Source organism: Diorhabda sublineata, chromosome 9 (genome assembly GCF_026230105.1).
Source record: "Diorhabda sublineata isolate icDioSubl1.1 chromosome 9, icDioSubl1.1, whole genome shotgun sequence".
NCBI classification, from domain to species: Eukaryota; Metazoa; Arthropoda; class Insecta; order Coleoptera; family Chrysomelidae; genus Diorhabda; species Diorhabda sublineata.
Window position 1 is genome coordinate 21,960,169 of NC_079482.1, and position 18,424 is coordinate 21,978,592.

The following is an 18,424-nucleotide window of genomic DNA, read 5'->3' on the forward strand; positions in this document are numbered from 1 at the left end:
TGATGAGCTGTGGCGAGATATTGTATCATAATTCTCTGTATTGTTTCAAAAATATGACTCGATTCAAATACATGCTTTATATGGTTTTCGATAGAATCACAACTCGAAAGAAAAAGTAGTTTTTTTAAATCAACCAAGTACAAAGATTGATATTCTACAAATAAGTGTCCTAAAAGAATGTTTCTTTTAATAGAAAAAAATAATAAGTTTGCTTTTGGTATAGTGACAGCGTCTACAATCAATAAAGACGTTTAAGAGAATGTGACATTGAGTTAATTGTTTTTGATTTGCAGATTTATCAACTACTCTGAATTGGCACCAATTAAGAATTGAAACACCTTATCATTTATTAAAATTCCATGAATCTTATGTCTGTACTAGCGAAAGGGCTACTAGTATCACGAATTTATAATTTACGAAGCCTCAAAGTATGTCTTTGTGTATTTCTACAGCTTTTTAAGATATCAATACAATAATAAAACAACGAAACATAAACATTATCTAACTAACAAAAATGCAAAGTAAACATACAGCAGATAAAGAGACATAATACAAAGGAATTGATAAAGGTATAAGACGTTTTGTGGTTTGCAATCAATTCCATTCCTCGTTAAGTATCAAATACCAAATATGATAATTCGAAACATACGGCTTATTAGTGTTTAAAAAATAACTAAGATTAATATTTTAATTAATTCATAAAGTTTTAAAGTAAGTCAACGGTATCAAATTTATATAAACAAATAACTTATAGTTATTAGCTTCAGGATAGAAAGGCATTCAAAAAACAAATTTTTTCAACTTAAAAATGATGTAACAACAAAAGATCTTTCGAAATTGATGGAATGTCACCACAAATGTAGCGTAACTATCGAAAAAATCGATACAATGCTGAAAAGAGAATTCCACAGCTGATCTCAACATTTATAATTCGAATGTAATATATTTGATTGAATATTGGAATAATAAATTCGAAATAGAAGTAAACTAATTAAAAGTCTTCCTTCGAAATTTACCGAACAAGTGTTTTTAGTAAGAAAAGTTTATTTTGGGTAGTTTTTGAACGAATATTATATTACTTCGGTATAATATTGACTTTTACATGTATATGTTTCATTTTGTATCACATTTTATTGTTGTTAATCGTTAGAAAATGCTTTCTTTTATAAGTTTAAATGTATTATCAATATCGCTCTTCATAAAATAAGTAATCAAAGTACAACAAGAAAAACTTTAAAAATCTCACTTTTTTAAAAATATAATAGTTTATGTTATGTTATATAAAGTTTCAATCGATTCAAATACCCATCATTATGCACCGCAAAATTAAAATTTTCAATTTTTTGTCAATATTTATGAATTTTCCGTAATATTAATTTGCTTCAAAGAATTTCTTGGGATTTCATAACATACTTTCCCATTTGATCTGTATTAGTTTTCCCTATTTGCTGTTAATCCTCTTAACTCCCTATCTTCCAACAGGTTTTCTTCAAAACTCAATTTGTATAGAAGCAACTCAAAAGCAACAAATTTTAATTCAAACTCATGAGGTTAGAAAATATCACGTGAAGCGGATTCTGAAAATCACACAAAACTGTAGCATCAACCACAATTGTCTCCATTAAACTCAATACAACGATTCCAAGACTGTTGCAATGGTTCAAAGAATCCTTGGTAATCGTTTGAAATCAACCACGGTTACAGCTTCCTCGACCTCCTCTACGCTTCGAGTTCTTTTGAGGTGTGATTCAACTTGGAAAAGAAATAAGTCGTCGAAGGTGATATTGAAGCTAAATCATTAGAACGCTAAACATATTTTATCAATCAATCTGCAGTGTACCGTGGTGCATGATCAGTTTATCTTGGCGAGTTCAAACAGCACTAAAACTGTCCAATCACTATTTCGCTGACAGACACATATTTACGATATCGAGAAAAAACTATCAACGTTTCCTTCACTCGCTACTTAGATATCTGCACTTTTGTTGGATAACATACGTTTGTACACTCAAATGCCCAGGTATCATCTCCACAGATTACCATTTTCTGCCTTCGCTTTGAAGGCAGCACAACAAATGTTTACAGATAGTTTTTCGCATTTGTTCTTGTTCGTGCGTGATACATTCTAGCAACATCTTCACCCGTGTTTAAAATGTCGTATAACGATGCTATGAATATGGAAAAAAACTATTAACATTGTCTTCAGTCGCGGCTTGGATATCGTTGTATTTATTAGACAACTTTTGCTTTCTCTCTGAATTCTGAATGCAACACAACAAATTTTTGCATTTCCCGCATTTGTTTTTGTTTATGAATGAAAAATTTTGGCACCATATCAAACGAACGATAGACATTAGTGATAATTGAAGCTACTTGACTTGGATCGTCTTCTACTGATTTACTGATCTTTTGTTCAATTCAAACCCGCATGGATTTTCCTTACACTTGTTTTCAACGCACAGGAAAATACGCACAAACAAAACATTCTCCGATTTTAATCTTGAATAATTCCCGGAACTTAACCACCTCACCCTTCTTTGTAGTTTAACTTATTAGTTGCGCTACTTAATAGTTTATGTTGCTTAAGAATGTTTCTTGCGCTTCATTTATAACCGCGCTAATATCTAATGTAATATCTGTTTATTTTCATTTTTCTTTCCTTGGTTAGGTTATTTTATCTCTCAAGTCTCAAATCTTTTTTGTCTATTATTTAGAGATGTTGTAATATGCAATACGCTCTATTCCATATAGTTTCTCTATTTGTTCAGTATTTGGGTGTATCATGTTTTTCTTTTTTCCTTGTGCTTGCAAGAAATTCAGAGTCTTCTTGATGTGATATTAACATGAAAAGTTGAATCAAATCAACGAATTTGCTTGAACTTGATTAAAATGTATATTTTACGGAAACAATCATAATTATTTCTGTATTTGAAAACAGATGTGCTTACTTTTGATTGACACTTTACCTCAAAAACTCGAGGTCTGGCTATTAAATAACGAGACTGGTTACGAAAAAGGGTTTTATTGTAAAAAATAGTCTACATTCGAATGCTTCCCTTCAATATAGTTCCCTACCCTCGCCATACACCTTTCCATACGTTTTTTTATTCATCAAAGCAGTGCTGGAAGTCTTCTTGGTGAGGGTCTTCAGGAGTTCTGGTTTACCGCTTCCATCGACTCAATTCAGGTCCCGTTCAAAGCAGATTTTATCTTCAGAAACAAAAAAAAGGTCGCACAGTGCCAAATCTGGTGAGTAGGACGAGTGTTCGAGCACTGGAGTGCATTTTTTACGAACTCATTCTCGCAGTGTTGTCAAAACTAGCAAACTCGTCGTGTTTTGGAACGTTCATTGATAAGATATCTAGATATCTAAGGCACTATTCCTTTTTAGCCTAACCTCTAGGCGCGTAGTCTCGTTATTTAATAGCCAGACCTCGTATTCTATTATTAAAAAAATATTAAAAGTATTAGTATTAAAACCAGATTTCCTGCTGTGAATATGAGTACTTTTTTAGAAGAGCGATTTAAATCAGATCTTTTTGCCGAAAAAAGTTTATTAAAATAATACAATATATAGAAGTACTGTACGCATAAGAAAGCTCTCTGTATTTTTTGGAAAAAATCTTCTATAAAATATGTCTTTCCCATTACGTCACTCTTATAGTTTTTAAATGTTAGAGAGCAACTCAAACTGTGATATTACGAAGTAATGTATAAAACTAATGCGTTTAAACTTAGACAAAAGTGTACAGAGTGTTCCTAGCTATAAGTTACGACTATGGATCTATCTTCTGCAATAAGCAAAGCTAATAATTAACAAAATAGGCAATAACAGCCGTTGAATAATTGTTGCAAGTTTGTGAAAAGTATTACTGAGATAATATGGAAATGTCTTGTTTGCAAAACTTTGCTAATAAGGTAAATGTCCCGATGTTCGTCACGTGAAAATAACCATTTAAAACATTAATTTTCCCCTATAGAAATCTCGTTGATATCAAGTAATTCAAAGTAGGTAGAGATGTTTTTTTTTTGTATCAAATTAATAGCGAAACCTGGCGTCTCGAGTTAAACATTTTTTAATATAGATACTGTAGGTTTCTATTTTCAGTTTCTAGACACTTATCCAGCAATAAAACATGCAATTGACTTTCCAGAACAATCCACAAATTCCTAGAACCTCTTAGAACTTGTTAAATCTCTTATAGTTTCAATTATTTTAGAATTTTCTAGATCATTTTAGAACTTTCTCGAACATTCTAAATCGATCGTAATACATTTCGAAACTTTCGGGAAATTTCTAGAACTTTCTTGAATATTCTTAATCGATCGTAATAAGTTGCACTCATTTTGGAACTTTCTAGATCATTCGGGAAATTTCTCGAATATTCTAAATTGATCATAATAAATTGAACTTATTTTGGAACTTTCCAGATCATTCGGGAAATTTCTAGAACTTTCTCGAATATTCTTAATCGATCGTAATAAGTTGCACTCATTTTGGAACTTTCTAGATCATTCGGGAAATTTCTCGAATATTCTAAATCGATCATAATAAATTGAACTTATTTTGGAACTTTCCAGATCATTCGGGAAATTTCTAGAACTTTCTCGAATATTCTTAATCGATCGTAATAAGTTGCACTCATTTTGGAACTTTCTAGATCATTCTAGAAACTTATTTTGGAACTTTCTAGATCATTTGGGAAATTTATAGAACAGTCTAAATCGATTACAATAATAGTCTTTTTAGCCCCAAAGACAAAAATATATGTTTTCACATTTTAGCTTCCCACAACCACCCCCTTCCAAGTTGATTGGGGTTGGTAATGATAGAGAAAACCGTGTCTTTACGTACTGAAAAAGCAATTTATTATATATAAATTCCTTAGACCGTCTTTATATGTTTATGTTTCTTAACGTTCTTGATTTTAGGTCTCTTCTGTTTTAAAATTAGTTTTTAATCATTTTTGGAAGATAAAAATTGACGTTTCGACTTTTCTTCTAGTCTTTATCAAAATCTGATACTGACACCGACAAGTATCATTTCCAGTATTCGTCAGATGAATACTTATTATTATCATCGTTTATTTCGGGACTTACAATTAGTTACATAAATTACAAATTTCATAAATTTTCTTTTATTTTTTTGGAAACAACATTGCTACACGTTTGATATTAAATCATGTCTTCTTCAAGCTTTTCCTCTTACATATTGGAAAACCAAGCTTTTTATCGTTTTTGATTAGCCGCACAAATTCAATTCTCCTGATTTTTTTGGTTTATGTTCTCATAGTCCTTTTTTCAGAAGCTTTTCTGTTTTCTTTGCCTTCCAGTCGATTTATTTCAATTTTTTGTTATTTTTCAATTGTTTGAATTTAAGCTTGTCTTGCTGAATAAGAGACTCGAGGTAGTTTGAATGGTCTTCTATTTCAATTTTGAAGTAGTCTGAAACATCTGGATCCAGAAGAAGCAATCCGCGTCTTCTGAAACCATTCCTCAACATATCGGATTTGAGTTTATTTTCAATACTTTTTGAAGAAGTCAAAAATTGTCGCGTTTTCAACGCACTTCGTTATTTTTTATTTAAAACTATTATTTTTAAAATGTTCTTTTTCATTGAATCCATTTTTATCATTAGTATATGCAATATCTTTAACTTTTTCTGCTTCTTTTTCGAAATTGTCAAAATTATCTCTAACAGTTTGTATGAAATCTATTAGTGAATCATATATTGAAAATTGCTTTATTTAGGGATTCGTCTTGCCAATTTATCTCGATCTGCTTGTCGTTTTTTTTCTAATTTTCACTTAAATGTTTATAAAAATTCATTTTAAAGACCACGTTCTAAATAATGTTATACTTCGATAAAAACATTTTTATTTTAGGAATACACGTGCCTAGGTCTCAGTCCGCCCCTGGTCTATATCGATCACTGGGACATTCACCTGACTTTAAATATTAGACTTAATTTTTACTAACTTGGCTTAACTTCTAGAACAAGTCACTAAGTTTTTGCAAGAAGATGAGAATAAGAATTCTTTGTACACGTAATTTGATCATAGTTCAAATTATAAAAAAATACGTATAGATTTGTAAAGATGAAAAAAAGTTTAGAAGCATTGTGTATCCTATTCGTGGGCTTCGCTAGAAATATTTATATTTTTTCCATTTTATAAAATTCATGTTCACAATCACGTCACACTTGTGTGTAAACTGCACCAAAGTAGGACAGATCTGAAAATGTAATCGTAGAAAACAAAAGCTTTGTTGAAAAACGCTTCGAAAACATCAATATTTAATAATAGAGTTTCTTCTTAAGCTCGGGCGTTCTATGTCAAAAAATATGATTAAAAACAACGAACTGGTGAACTGGTTATCGAGGTACAATTAAGTAGAATTAATCATATTTGTTTGGATAGCAACACAATTCAATAAGTCGAGTGACTAACTAAAAAAATTCATCAATGAAATCTCCTCCATACAATTATTCCAACGCTTCTTTAACTTCTAGATACCGTAACTGTAGGAGTTGTCCTTTACCTCAAAATAAGCTTCAGTGTCAGCAATTGCTGCTTTATTTTAGCGGAATTGTTTATCGGCGAATAACTTGTGGTCACTGATGGCCAGATCTGGACCATACGGAAACAATTCGAATTGTAATTCGTTTGATTTAATCATCGTTGCTACCGACTTGTGGATTGGTGCGTTGTCTTGATAAAACAGGGGTTTTTTCTTCTACATATGATCCAACGATTCTATGTAGTATTCGCTATTGATTGTCTCTCCCTTTTTTAGGCCCGTGGTTTTACGGCCTCAGCTATCTCACGCAATTTCAATTTACGATTAGATGTAACCAATTTGTGGACTTTTTTGATGTTTTCTATAGTAACTACCTGAATTGGATGACCAGAACGTTCACTATCATCGGTGTCTGTATGACTATGTTTAAATTCAGCAAATCAATAAGGTCTTTTCGATGGAGCAGAGTCCGGATAACACTTTTGAAGCCATTGCTGAGCTTGTACAGTATTTTTTTTCATCAAGAAGCAATGCTTCACTTAAATGGCTGTCACTTTTTTCTGACTAATCGAAATATCATGAAATGTGACACATAGTTTTTTGAAAGTTGATACTTCATAAACGTCATATGGATTTGACAGTTGCAGCGCCATCTGTGTATCAGTCACACGACTTATTGAGTGATGTATTAGGTCTGAGGTTTGTGTAAACTTAAATATGTTTCTCTTAGCTGTGTTGTTCTAACCAATCACATAAATTTACAGCCTACTGTTGCAGTTTTTATCTTGAAGTACGAAACGCATTTTAAAAAATCGTTTTTTAAATATAATTTTAATCAAAAAAAAATGTATTCTGCGGCAATCAAATTTACGATAACGGTCATTATTATTTAATTAAAGCGCGCAATTATGTAATTGGATTTACGTTAAGTTTATGTATTTAATATAAATATATTTTTATGTAATTTTCTGTATCATGTATTTTTTCGTTTAAGATTAAGCATAAAAAATTATTTAAATGCAATATGTATATCAAAAATTGTAAATGTTAAGGTTAGTTTGTCGAGAGTGACTTTAAGTTACATTTGATTTGATAACCCCCAGCTTAAATTGCAAACCTCGTAGCTCCATAGAACCAAATTTTGCAGTAGACAGAAAAAACTTGATAATGAAACAAATTGAATGAAAACTTAACCTTTTTTTATATTAAGGGATTGAAATAGTAGCCAGATAATAAATTTCTAAAAAATAAAGAAAAACAGTTCACGTAAATTAGTTAGATGTAAACAAAATGGTGGAGTTTTGAGGTTTCCTGTTTAGACTTTGAATCTTTCAGATCGTTCAGAAATTATCTATCTAATGGTATGAAAATGTTGATATAAGAAAAAACGGAGTTGCGTGGTTTGCGACGTTACGTATCATCAGATCTTTTATTGAACTTTATTTTGATTTCATGCAGAAATTTCCATTTTATTCAGCAATAACAATATTTGGAACAATTCCTTGACAAACGACAGAATACTTTTATGTTTATTGATTTAGTAGAGCTTTACAAAATTCTATTTGATGCTAGTTGCTTACAATATTTTTTCTACTCCCATTACATCTATAAACATTCAAAATATTAATGAAAAACTATAGAATCCAACTTAGGAATCAAGAATTTTAGAGAAAAGTAAATCTATAACTATTCCTTTGGATAAATAAAAATAAGAAAGTTATCAGTTATAAATTGTTATAAATCAATGCGTATTCAGTAACTTTGTGGAAATAAGGGAAACGGCCATATTGTTCAAGTCACTCAAAGAAAGCGCACGAAATTTAACCACATTTTTTACAGTTTCTTTTTTATTTTGGTTCATTTTTAAACTCACAAATTGAACATATTTCACAGTAACAAACAACTATAATAACCGATGCCGTTATTCATATACATATACAACTTTTATGCATATTGTTTTAGTTCATAATGATTTACTTTAAGATATTTAAGCTTAAATCCATATGAGATGAAAATCAATGAATTTTACTTTCAATACCCCCTTAAATCATATAAGTATTCTTTTGTTGCTTTTATGTTTCTGCCATGAAAGATAACTAAACATAATTGAATTTTGATTTCACTATTTATTTTATTGAGATTTTTGAAATGTATTTTTATTAAGTTACTGAAATATCTATTATCCTAATAAATAATAAATTTTCGTTTAGAATTCTTTCGATCGCTAACCGTTTCATCCTGTTTTATGTTTGAGCAGTTTCTCTATTTAAGTTGTTCCTTTTTCAAGTAAAGACATGTTTTGAGTAATTTTTTTCCTATTATATATTTTAATATTATTTCGTGTATATATCTATCTTATATTCTGTTATTTTAATATTATTTTTAAAAGCAAATTTGTAATATTTTTTGGGTTTTTTGCCATACGTTATTATTATTTGAACTGTATAATTTTTTATGTATGTGTTTTAGTTGATTTTGTTATAAATTTTGTTCGGTTAAACTGATCCAAAAATTATCTTTTGGTTGTTATGTTTGATGTCGTATGCTCTAGGAATTATCTGGAAAATTATTTTATATAACAAGAAAATTAAGATTTCAAGTTTTTAGTTTCTTCACGCGTTATAGAAAATGATTTGAAATTTTATTTTTTGAGGCATTAGATATTACTGAATTGTTCTTCATCTGAAATAAGCCATAGAAGCAAAATTTTTGTTGATACCAAAATAAATATGTTACCGTTCACATTCACCACTTTTGTATAAATACTTTTACGATATGTGAATTATTATTATTATTAAGATAATCTTCTATATATTATGTACATTAGGCATTATCACAATTTATAGATAATGCAATAAAGTACCTGAAAATATTGAAACCGTATTTTCTTGATCCTGCTAATCTTTACATCCTTTGAAAAATCCATCAAAAGAGAATTGAACTTCAACAAGAAACAAATTTATCATCGATGAAACCAAAAAAAGTGTATGTCCATTTCAACAGATTTTTAAAGAAAGCTTTAAAATTATGTTATTTCCAAAAATGCAGACATTGAGTCCTCAAAAGTTTTTGGATATAAAGCAGAATTACTCATTTACATACTAAAAAGAAAAAAATACTTAAAATACAATTTTTTTGGTTTATAATGGATTTACACATATTTCTAATAAAAAGTTGACTTATTTTGTATTATTACTAAAACAAAGAACATCAATTTGGGGGATGAGGAAGGGGGATGAGGAAGGGGGTTGAGCCAATTCTCATCAGGGAGGAGGGGCGGTAAGAAATGTATAAAAACGCCTCACGTAATTGGATACCCCCAAGTTTCTGCTAGGTAACGGTAGTGTAACTGAAACGTAATAAAAGTGATCAAAAACTGAGACAGAACAAGACAAGAAGTGCTAATAAAAATTTGATTTCAAAATACATTAATCGACCTTAAATGATTGTGTGATTTACAACGCTATGTTTCTAGTAGTTTTTTAAAAAGAAATTTAAAATAAACAAATTCGAACTGTATGTACAACATATTTATTGAAAAAAATATAGTTTAATAATACTTTAATAAATAATGGAGAGTGCACGTATTGAATTGACCCAACTTTTTAGAAAAAAAAACAAGAGAGAATTTGTCTAAGAAACAATGTAACTTTGGCGAGCATACTCGTGTTTACCACAATTGATTAACGGATTCTAACAAAATCCTTTAAATTATCTTTTCCCACACAAATTGTTCATATCCTAAAAAATTTGCTAACTATAGCTCTGAATGACTATCTGTATCACTGTCTTCTGATTTCGACGATTGAACTTCATCATTTTCCTCGTTCGTATCGATTTCGATATTTTCAGTAGTGTTCTTTTCTTCTTTATCCGGCTGTTGTTCTTCTGCGACTGGTATTTCTTCTTCTTTAACTGGCTTTTCCACCTATAATATAATTAAAAAATAGAAAATTGACATCCAAGAAGTAATTGAAGTACCTAACTAAATACTTAAGGTAAAATAATATTTAGTGACAATTTGAAAATTAGAGTTTTCGAATAAACTAGGTTGAAATACCAAATATAGTGAACTATCGTTATGTTTAATGTTTTAACACTTTTAATTAAACTATGCATATTAAATAAAGAGTATCCAATTAAATAGGTTGAGTAGAAATGTTATAAGAAAAATTTGGCTTTGTAATCGTGATTCTTTTTATTAGATTTTGTTAGTTGACAACCTTATAATAAAAATACATTTGATTACAACAATTGAATCTTTAAATTGAAGGTTATGTTTTCTTCTTCGTTCTTAACTTAGGAAATAATCTGTGGAGCTATATAAATTTTCAAGTCAGATAAACACGAAGTAGAGGTCGACCACAAAAGAGGAGAAGTGACAATCTAGAGCCAGGATGAGGAAAATTATTGTAGAAGGGACATGAGATAGACCTATTATGGAAGAAAGCAGAAGATATAATTGATACTGATTTACAAAAACAACTTGTAATACTACCCATCCGCCTCCAGAGTAAATTAAAGAAGGTTTACATATCACTAAATACATGGGTTTTATAGCCAAATAGTATATTCTCACAAATTTAAAAAAATTATGCAATTGAGATAACAGGTTTCAAGATAATAATCCTTTTGCAGTATTATCTTGACATATATTGCTGTTTAACATTCAAACTCCTTTATAAATCTTTAAATTTAGTATAACTATTTTTAAGAAAGAAAAAATAGATGAAACAAATTAAAAATGAATCCACTAACCTTTTTAGGTTTCCAAAGTTTTGCTTTATTCAGTAGATATTTCACTTCTCTGTCCAATGCACCCATTTTATCCATCATGGATTTGATACTCAATTTAACTGGTTCATTTTTCGGTGTTGCTTCTTGTTCTTTAACCATTTTATCTTTCCATTCTTCAGTTTCTTTAATAATTTTCTCTAAAGTTTCTACTTCTACATCAGTAAATATGTCTCTATCGGGATTATCTTTAGTGGCATTTTTAGCACTTAATAAAAAGTTGGAGGAGTGATTTAAAAGACTGTTTAGAGCATTGAGAGCTTCTGGTCGTTCTTTATGTTCAAAAACTCTCGCCAACACATCTTTTGTTAATTCCATCAATTCTTCAATCTTCTTTTCGTATGTTTCTGCATTAGCATCAGATCCTTCATCATATATCCAATCGGACGTTCGGCTACAAGCCATACTGATTTTTTCTCTTTCTTCTGCAGTTGTGGCTTCTTTGTATTCCTCTTCTTCTAATTTGTTCTGCATGTCAATAACGAAACTTTCTAAATTGTTCAATGCTGTAGACCTTCTATTTATTTCTCTATCGATTGCATCTAATGCACTAATTTTTTCTACAGATTTTTCCAGTTGTTTTTTATTTAAAATCGGAATTCCTAATTGCAGTTCAGCTGATACAATTGGTTCTTTGAGGGTAATTATTTTTGGTTTGGCTTCTTTGATTTTTTCTGTAGATTGTTTAGACGTTTCATTAGACGTTGCTGTGGGGGCTGCTTTTTCTTTGGGCTCTTCTTTATCTTCAACTAATTTTTCATCAGAGGTTTCTTCGGAGCGTTTTTCTTCTGATGGGGGTTCTGTTGGTTTTTCTTCTGCAGATTTTTCTTCTCCTCCAAACAATTTGCTAAATGTGCTCCCTAAAGCATAAAATAATTTCTCGAATTAATCTTTAAATAATAGAAAGATTTTCCCAATTAATTCTTATAAAAAGGTTGAAGGAACAGATTTCAATATTATGAATAGAACGAAATAGGAAAGTAACTGGTCAATTTAAATAAATTAAAAAAAGAGTTATAAAGTATTGAATATTTAATTAGAAAAGTAGTAATAAGTTAGTGTAGTGTAGAGTGTTTAAATAAATTAAATGAGTGAAAGAGAGTGTTTATAAATTCACCCCACGGATAAAATTAGAATAAATAAATAATAAAAACTTCACAATATACTTTTACCACGTTTGGATGTCATCATGTCCACTATGCGACATTTTGAACAAAAAAACAAAAGTTGGAGAAGCTGGTTATTAGCTACAATAATAGCAGTCTAAAAGAAAGGCGACACTTTCTTGTAGACTGGATGACACTTGTGGTTTTGGCTAATTTTTCGTTTTAAGACGGAAAGAAACCCACAATAATTCATTTTTAATCTAACAGTGCTTAAGAGTATCAAAAAAATTAAATTGTTTCCAAACAGCATTGTTTAATTCTACAGTTAAGTGAATCAAAGTTGCCCTACTATGAACTTCTAGCCTCATAAAGTTTATCATCACTATAAATTGTTTGTATTTCATATTTAGTCGGTTTAATAGATTGTCATCTTTAACCCCAGTAAGTTATCTTCAATTATTTATTATTTATCTTATAATTAATGTGACTGTAATCCAACATAAATATCTTTATCTACTTTTCTAATTATTATTGCATAAGATAAGAATTAGTATTTAAAGAAGTTTGTAAGCTAGTAACGTGTTCTTAATAGTTTGATATTCGTCGAGTACGCCAGTCAGATTATTAGAATCAAATAAATAAATCGCTGCAGTTAGCATCCTAACAGGTGGAATGAAGTTTTTTTGTCTTTGAGGTCATTATAAAGGTCATAGCGACAACCTCTTCATTGGGACCATTTTTTTGTCCAGCGTACATACTCTTGAAGCCTGAGAACAGGAAAAAGTCGGTAGAGGTCATATCTGAAGAATACTGTGGATGCGGTAGCAATTCATAGAATTAATACAAATTTTCCTTTGTTTTCATGGAACTGGGCATTATCTGCATTGTGTTTCCACTTGATTACCTACCTCCTGAATGTTAAATACTAATTAGAGTTAATACAGTATAAGATGAAACAAAAAATGATACCACAAAAAAACAGATGCAAATGTAGAAAAATCCAAATCCAAGACGAATTTTCTATTTAGAAGATATGTAAATTGGACTCACCTAATTTGGACAAAGTACCCTCTTCTTCATCGGAGGGTAACACAGTTTTTTCCACTACTAGCTCAGCATTCACGAAATTTAATACACCGGAATCGTCCATTGCAAAATGCGCTTTTATTCCCTTGGTTTCTACGTTGTCGCCAACATTTTTATTCAAAACTTCAGCAACTCCTTTCAAATCGTATTTAGAAATTTGAGTGTTGCCCAAATTTTTCAATTCTTCTTCAGTTAAATGATTGAGATCAGCATAGTTAACGTTGAAACTGAAATCTGTAGTGTGCTTGTTGAATGTAATTATTTTTTTCTGAGGATAGGGGTTCATTAAGCCAAAGAGGGTACGTTTTACTTGCTTAACGCCATCTTCGGCGTTTCTTTCAAAAGTGACCTAAAAAATCCGATAACATCAATTTGGAATATTCCCTTTACTATAATGAAGAAGATTTTTGAAAACCTAAAATAACATTTATTAACCTAATCAATTTAAATTAAATAACATTGAGAGTGAGAGATAAAGAGAGACAGAGATAGAGAGATGATTTGTTGGGTATATTTTGGGTGGGATGAGGACATTTTTTATAGAGAGAAGGGTTCATTTGAATTGGCCTTGACAGAGGAGTTGCTCCTCTGCTGCTTTATGCTGAAAATGAAATGAAAATCATCAACATAATTTTGATAATACTTAGGATTGAGGTTAACTGAATAAAAACACGCAACTAACTATAGTTACAAAAAGGAAATTTAAAACAATTCACTTAAATATTTGATAATATAAGGAAAATGTCTTACTTGAATTGGATACAAAACTGCATCTTTGGTGATAAATTTGGCAACTTTGAAACCGGTGCTAAGGTCAGCTGCTTTGTAAACTGCTCCCATAGCAGCAGCCTCATCTGTATTCAAGTTTTTTGACAATTCCTGTCCAACAGCTTTTTTTATGTATTCTTGAATTTTTGGCACTCTTGTTCCTGCACCTACCAAGACAACTTGACTAACAACATCTATGGTTAGATGGGCAGCTTTTAAGGCTTGTTCCACTGGTTTACCCACTCTTTCAAAGAGATCCTAAAATCAATTTTTTCCATCATAAATATTTCACTTAGGCTTGAGTAAACAGTTCAATGAGATTGCTTCATTGGTGCTTCTATATTAATTACCAATATAATATATACCTACTTACCGTGAAAAGTTCTTCCATTTCTTCCCTTGTAATTTTCAATTTGAAATCTTGCTCATCTAATAAATTTTCAATTTGTGCAATATGCTCAGCATTCGCAGATAAAACATTTTTCAATCTACCAGCTTCTTTGAACAATTTTGCCATGGCTCTATCATTCTTAAAAACATCATTTTGGGTTTTTTTCATGTTGTTAAACTTTGTAGCTAAATAATTTCTCAATCTGATCTGCATTTCAAGACCTCCAAGCGTCCTATCAAAACCGACTCCCAAAATTGAAGCTTGTGGATTTATTTCTACATATGGTTTATCTTTTGCTTTAACAGTTTGATAACTAACAAGAGTAGCAGTTGTGGAAGAAGCACCCATATCATAGAAGATTACATACTGAGCAGTTTCATTAAAAGTTTTTGATCTGAATATCCCAAAATTTAGTGCAACTGCTGTATAATCATTGATCAACTGTAATACTTTAAGTCCTGCGAGTTCTGCTGCTTGCAAAAGAGCTTTTCTTTCTACTTGATTGAAAAAACCTGGTACAGTTAATACACATTCCTTAATAGGTTGCTGAGCACCAGTTTCTGCAAATTCTCTAGCTTTTCCTAACAACTGAGCTACTAACTCTTCAACGCTGAAAGTAGTTTCTTCATCTATTTTAAATGATATAGTTTTCCTCTCTGCATCTTCTATAATATCATAATAAGGGAAGCGTTGTTTATATAATTGCACTATGGGATGGTCGATACTTTTTCCTAGAAGGTCTAGTAGATAACTGAATGCTAATTTTGGAAATCGTACTCCTATACTTTGAGCATCTTCACCAAAAAGTCTTGTATTATCTCTGAAACTGATAACAGCCGGTGTTTTTCTCTTAGATTCCTTATTTAAAGCTATTTCCATTGGAACTCCTGGAGAAACAATTCCTACTTTCATCCATTCTGATCCTAAATCTACTGACATAACAGCTAAACTGTTCACATATGATACCCCAATGTAACATATTAACAGAGATAGTACTGTAAAAGGTAACTTCATACTTGCTCACCTATAAAAAATATATTTTTCAACAATTTTTACGGCCGAAATAATTGTTTCTTCAAAACTTGATACATTACGCAAAATTTGTAATAGCTATGAAAATATCATCATATTCGAAAAACATGAAATTTTATTATAGATATAATAAGAGATGATGATGAAATAGCATTACTTTAATTTAAAAACTGGCTCCTACACCGAAAAATTGGTTACTTCTCAAGATTTATAAGGCAATTACTTTTTGTATCTTACAGGTTACCGCTGATAAACATTATTTAAAAGTACATAATACGGTTAATATAAACTTACCAAGATTTAGTCTTCGGTAATTTTAGCTTAGTTGATTTATCTGAAACGAGTTATTTTATCCTACAAATAATATGCAAAATCCACGTCATATATACCCATGTGCAGTATAATCCTTCTAAAAATTTTATCACTGAAAACAGCTGTCAAAAGAAAAATTTGTTGTTGTGACGTTATACAATGATTGTCATCGACTGATTGTGTGTGGCCTATTTCTATTGGTTGAAATCATTACGTGGATAACCATAATGTTTGTTGGTTGGTGCACCTCTATCGTGAACTTTTCAGCTATTGGCAACAGTGAATAAATATCACTTCACTGTGGACAACTCATTCTGTGATCAAAATAGAGATGGGCTTAATTATGTACCATGAGAAAGCTATTCAAAGCTATATACTTATTCTTAAGTAGAATATATTGTATTTTTTCACAAAATATTGCAAATATGCAAATCTTTAGTTTTAATATCAATTATTTCAAGTCAAATGAAGAGAAACTTTTCAACTGAAATCTGGAGTTTTATAGGTCACTAGTTTCTCACATATTCACCATTGAACATTGACCACATTGGCACAAAACTAATAAATCTTTTCAAAGAATCGGAATATTATACTGAACACACTGTTTAGACTACCACTACACCAACACTCACAATTATCCTGTTTGACGAGCGTTTCAATAACCAAGATAAACTGTTTACTTTCGTTCTTTGAAGGTGACTTGCATGTCAGACAGTGTAATATTAGTCAGACAGAGTATTGGTATAGTAGTAGTCTAAACAGTGTGCTCAGTATAAATATTACAAACGGTTATACGGCTTAATAGGTATATTGGATTGGTCGTTGGAAAATTACCTTCAACACGAAAACATTGAGTCAAATTGATATCATGAATCGATATATTGTGTTATACTACATCAGTTTTTAATCTGGAACTCGTACATTTATTTCATTTCACCGAACCACTCTTTTTTATTTAGTAGTTCACGAAGCGCCCACCTTTACATCACAATTATTTCATTGCAGATATTAAATGTGGTCTGTGGAAGTATTGAGTACATAATATAGGTATAGCTAATCGTGGAATTAAAGTTAAAATTTGGAACCTCAATTATTCTAAAAGCACATTTTATCAAAGAAAACAAGACGAAAAGTACCATCTCACACTAAAGATAAAATTTAAATTAAATTCCAGACATCTACTACCAGTTAGTAGAACTAGCAATGAATGTTTTGGATACTAGCGACCTCTATTGTTGGTAGCCGAAACTTTAAACAATTTTCTATATGACGATGTCATTGTCATCTCATATATTTTTGACATTTGACAATACCTAGAATCAGTCGACAAGAAAAAAATAATTGTTAGTTGTTTTCAAGTTACAGGCTGTGGCGGTGTGTGGAGTTTTAATAATAAACGTGTTTTGTTATTGTATTTTTGACATGTAAAACCATCAAACTTAAAAGTGTTTTTGTTTTGTTTGGTGTTTTAAATGTTTTGTTTTAACAGTTAAAATATTGTGCCGATTATTAGAACTATCAAATAAGTACTTCGACGAAAAATAGGAGTACCCGTCCAAAGGAAACAAAAGGCTTTAAAGTGACGTTGTTTTGTGTGCCTCGACAAAAACGATCATCTCAGAGCGAAAGCGTGAGTTCATTTTCCTATTAACCAATCATAAATATAGTTAATGTATTTCAGATTTTTGATGGCCATAAGTACCCACTTTAATATTTGTATGATTTTACAGTTAACTTCGTATTTTGTTGACTTCATAGCTAGGTTAATAATTATGTATCATTTGAACTTATTTTTTATAAAGTATTACTCGTTTTGCTCAAGACATTTTTTTATTCATTCATATCTGTCTACTTATTAAGTAGATATTTTACAGTTATAAAGGAAGCTTTTATCACATATTTTATAGGTTAGTATATAATTAGCATATTAAAGTACGTGATATATTTTATTATTATTGGGTATCAAATTTAGGTATATGCAATTCATCCACACCTTAATAGTTTGTTTTGCTTTGTTATTAAATAATAGCAGGTATATTTCAATTTATTGTATGTACTATTTATGTTTGGTTGATATTTAAATGTTTATATTTATATACACATGTCAATTAAGTCGTAAATGCCAATGAATTTATTTTTCTTCTTCTTTATAGAGTATTCTTACAATTTAAATCTCCATTATTTTTAGCAATAAGAAAGTTAATTTGCTTATTAATGTTTTTTGAAAGAATAATAATTATACATAATCATTTAAATATCCTCATAAAATCACCAATAAAGCTTAAAAGGATCATTTTGTGGAGATTTATATAACAATATAGTCTCACTATCTACAGCTCAGGAGAGTGAGGTGATGTGTCTTTCCCCACCTTGTTTGTATTTAGCCAATATAGGTGAAAAATATTATGGGAATACC

General features: G+C 30.4%; 2 protein-coding genes across 10 annotated transcripts in view; one reads left to right on the forward strand and one right to left on the reverse strand.

The window, feature by feature from the left end:
* Nucleotides 1-3,011: 3,011 nt before the first annotated feature.
* On the reverse strand, nt 3,012-16,259 carry LOC130448868 (hypoxia up-regulated protein 1). Its single transcript, XM_056786432.1, has 6 exons — nt 15,991-16,259; nt 14,647-15,688; nt 14,256-14,531; nt 13,470-13,854; nt 11,278-12,173; nt 3,012-10,447 (listed from the first exon to the last, which is right to left on the reverse strand). Exons 2-6 carry the CDS (start codon nt 15,676-15,678, stop codon nt 10,277-10,279), a joined length of 2,760 nt encoding a protein of 919 aa, XP_056642410.1. The 5' UTR covers nt 15,679-15,688; nt 15,991-16,259; the 3' UTR covers nt 3,012-10,276.
* Nucleotides 16,260-17,328: 1,069 nt separating this feature from the next.
* Nucleotides 17,329-18,424, forward strand: part of LOC130448867 (signal-induced proliferation-associated 1-like protein 1) — a 96,209-nt gene continuing 95,113 nt past the window's right edge. For 5 of the 9 annotated variants that reach the window (XM_056786421.1, XM_056786427.1, XM_056786424.1 and 2 more), the window contains exon 1: nt 17,329-17,638. The gene's annotated coding sequence lies outside the window, so the exon portion shown is untranslated. The remainder of the gene's footprint in view (nt 17,639-18,424) is intronic. The other 4 variants (XM_056786422.1, XM_056786425.1, XM_056786430.1 and 1 more) reach the window with 1 other exon arrangement.

Coding starts and splice junctions, on each gene's coding strand:
- LOC130448868 (XM_056786432.1), bottom strand. CDS start 15,678: ATGAAGTTACCTTTTACAGTACTATCTCTGTTAATATGTTACATTGGG. Junction 14,532..14,646: donor AAATGGAAGAACTTTTCACG/GTAAGTAGGTAT, acceptor AATTGATTTTAG/GATCTCTTTGAAAGAGTGGG. Junction 12,174..13,469: donor GGGTACTTTGTCCAAATTAG/GTGAGTCCAATT, acceptor TTTATGCTTTAG/GGAGCACATTTAGCAAATTG.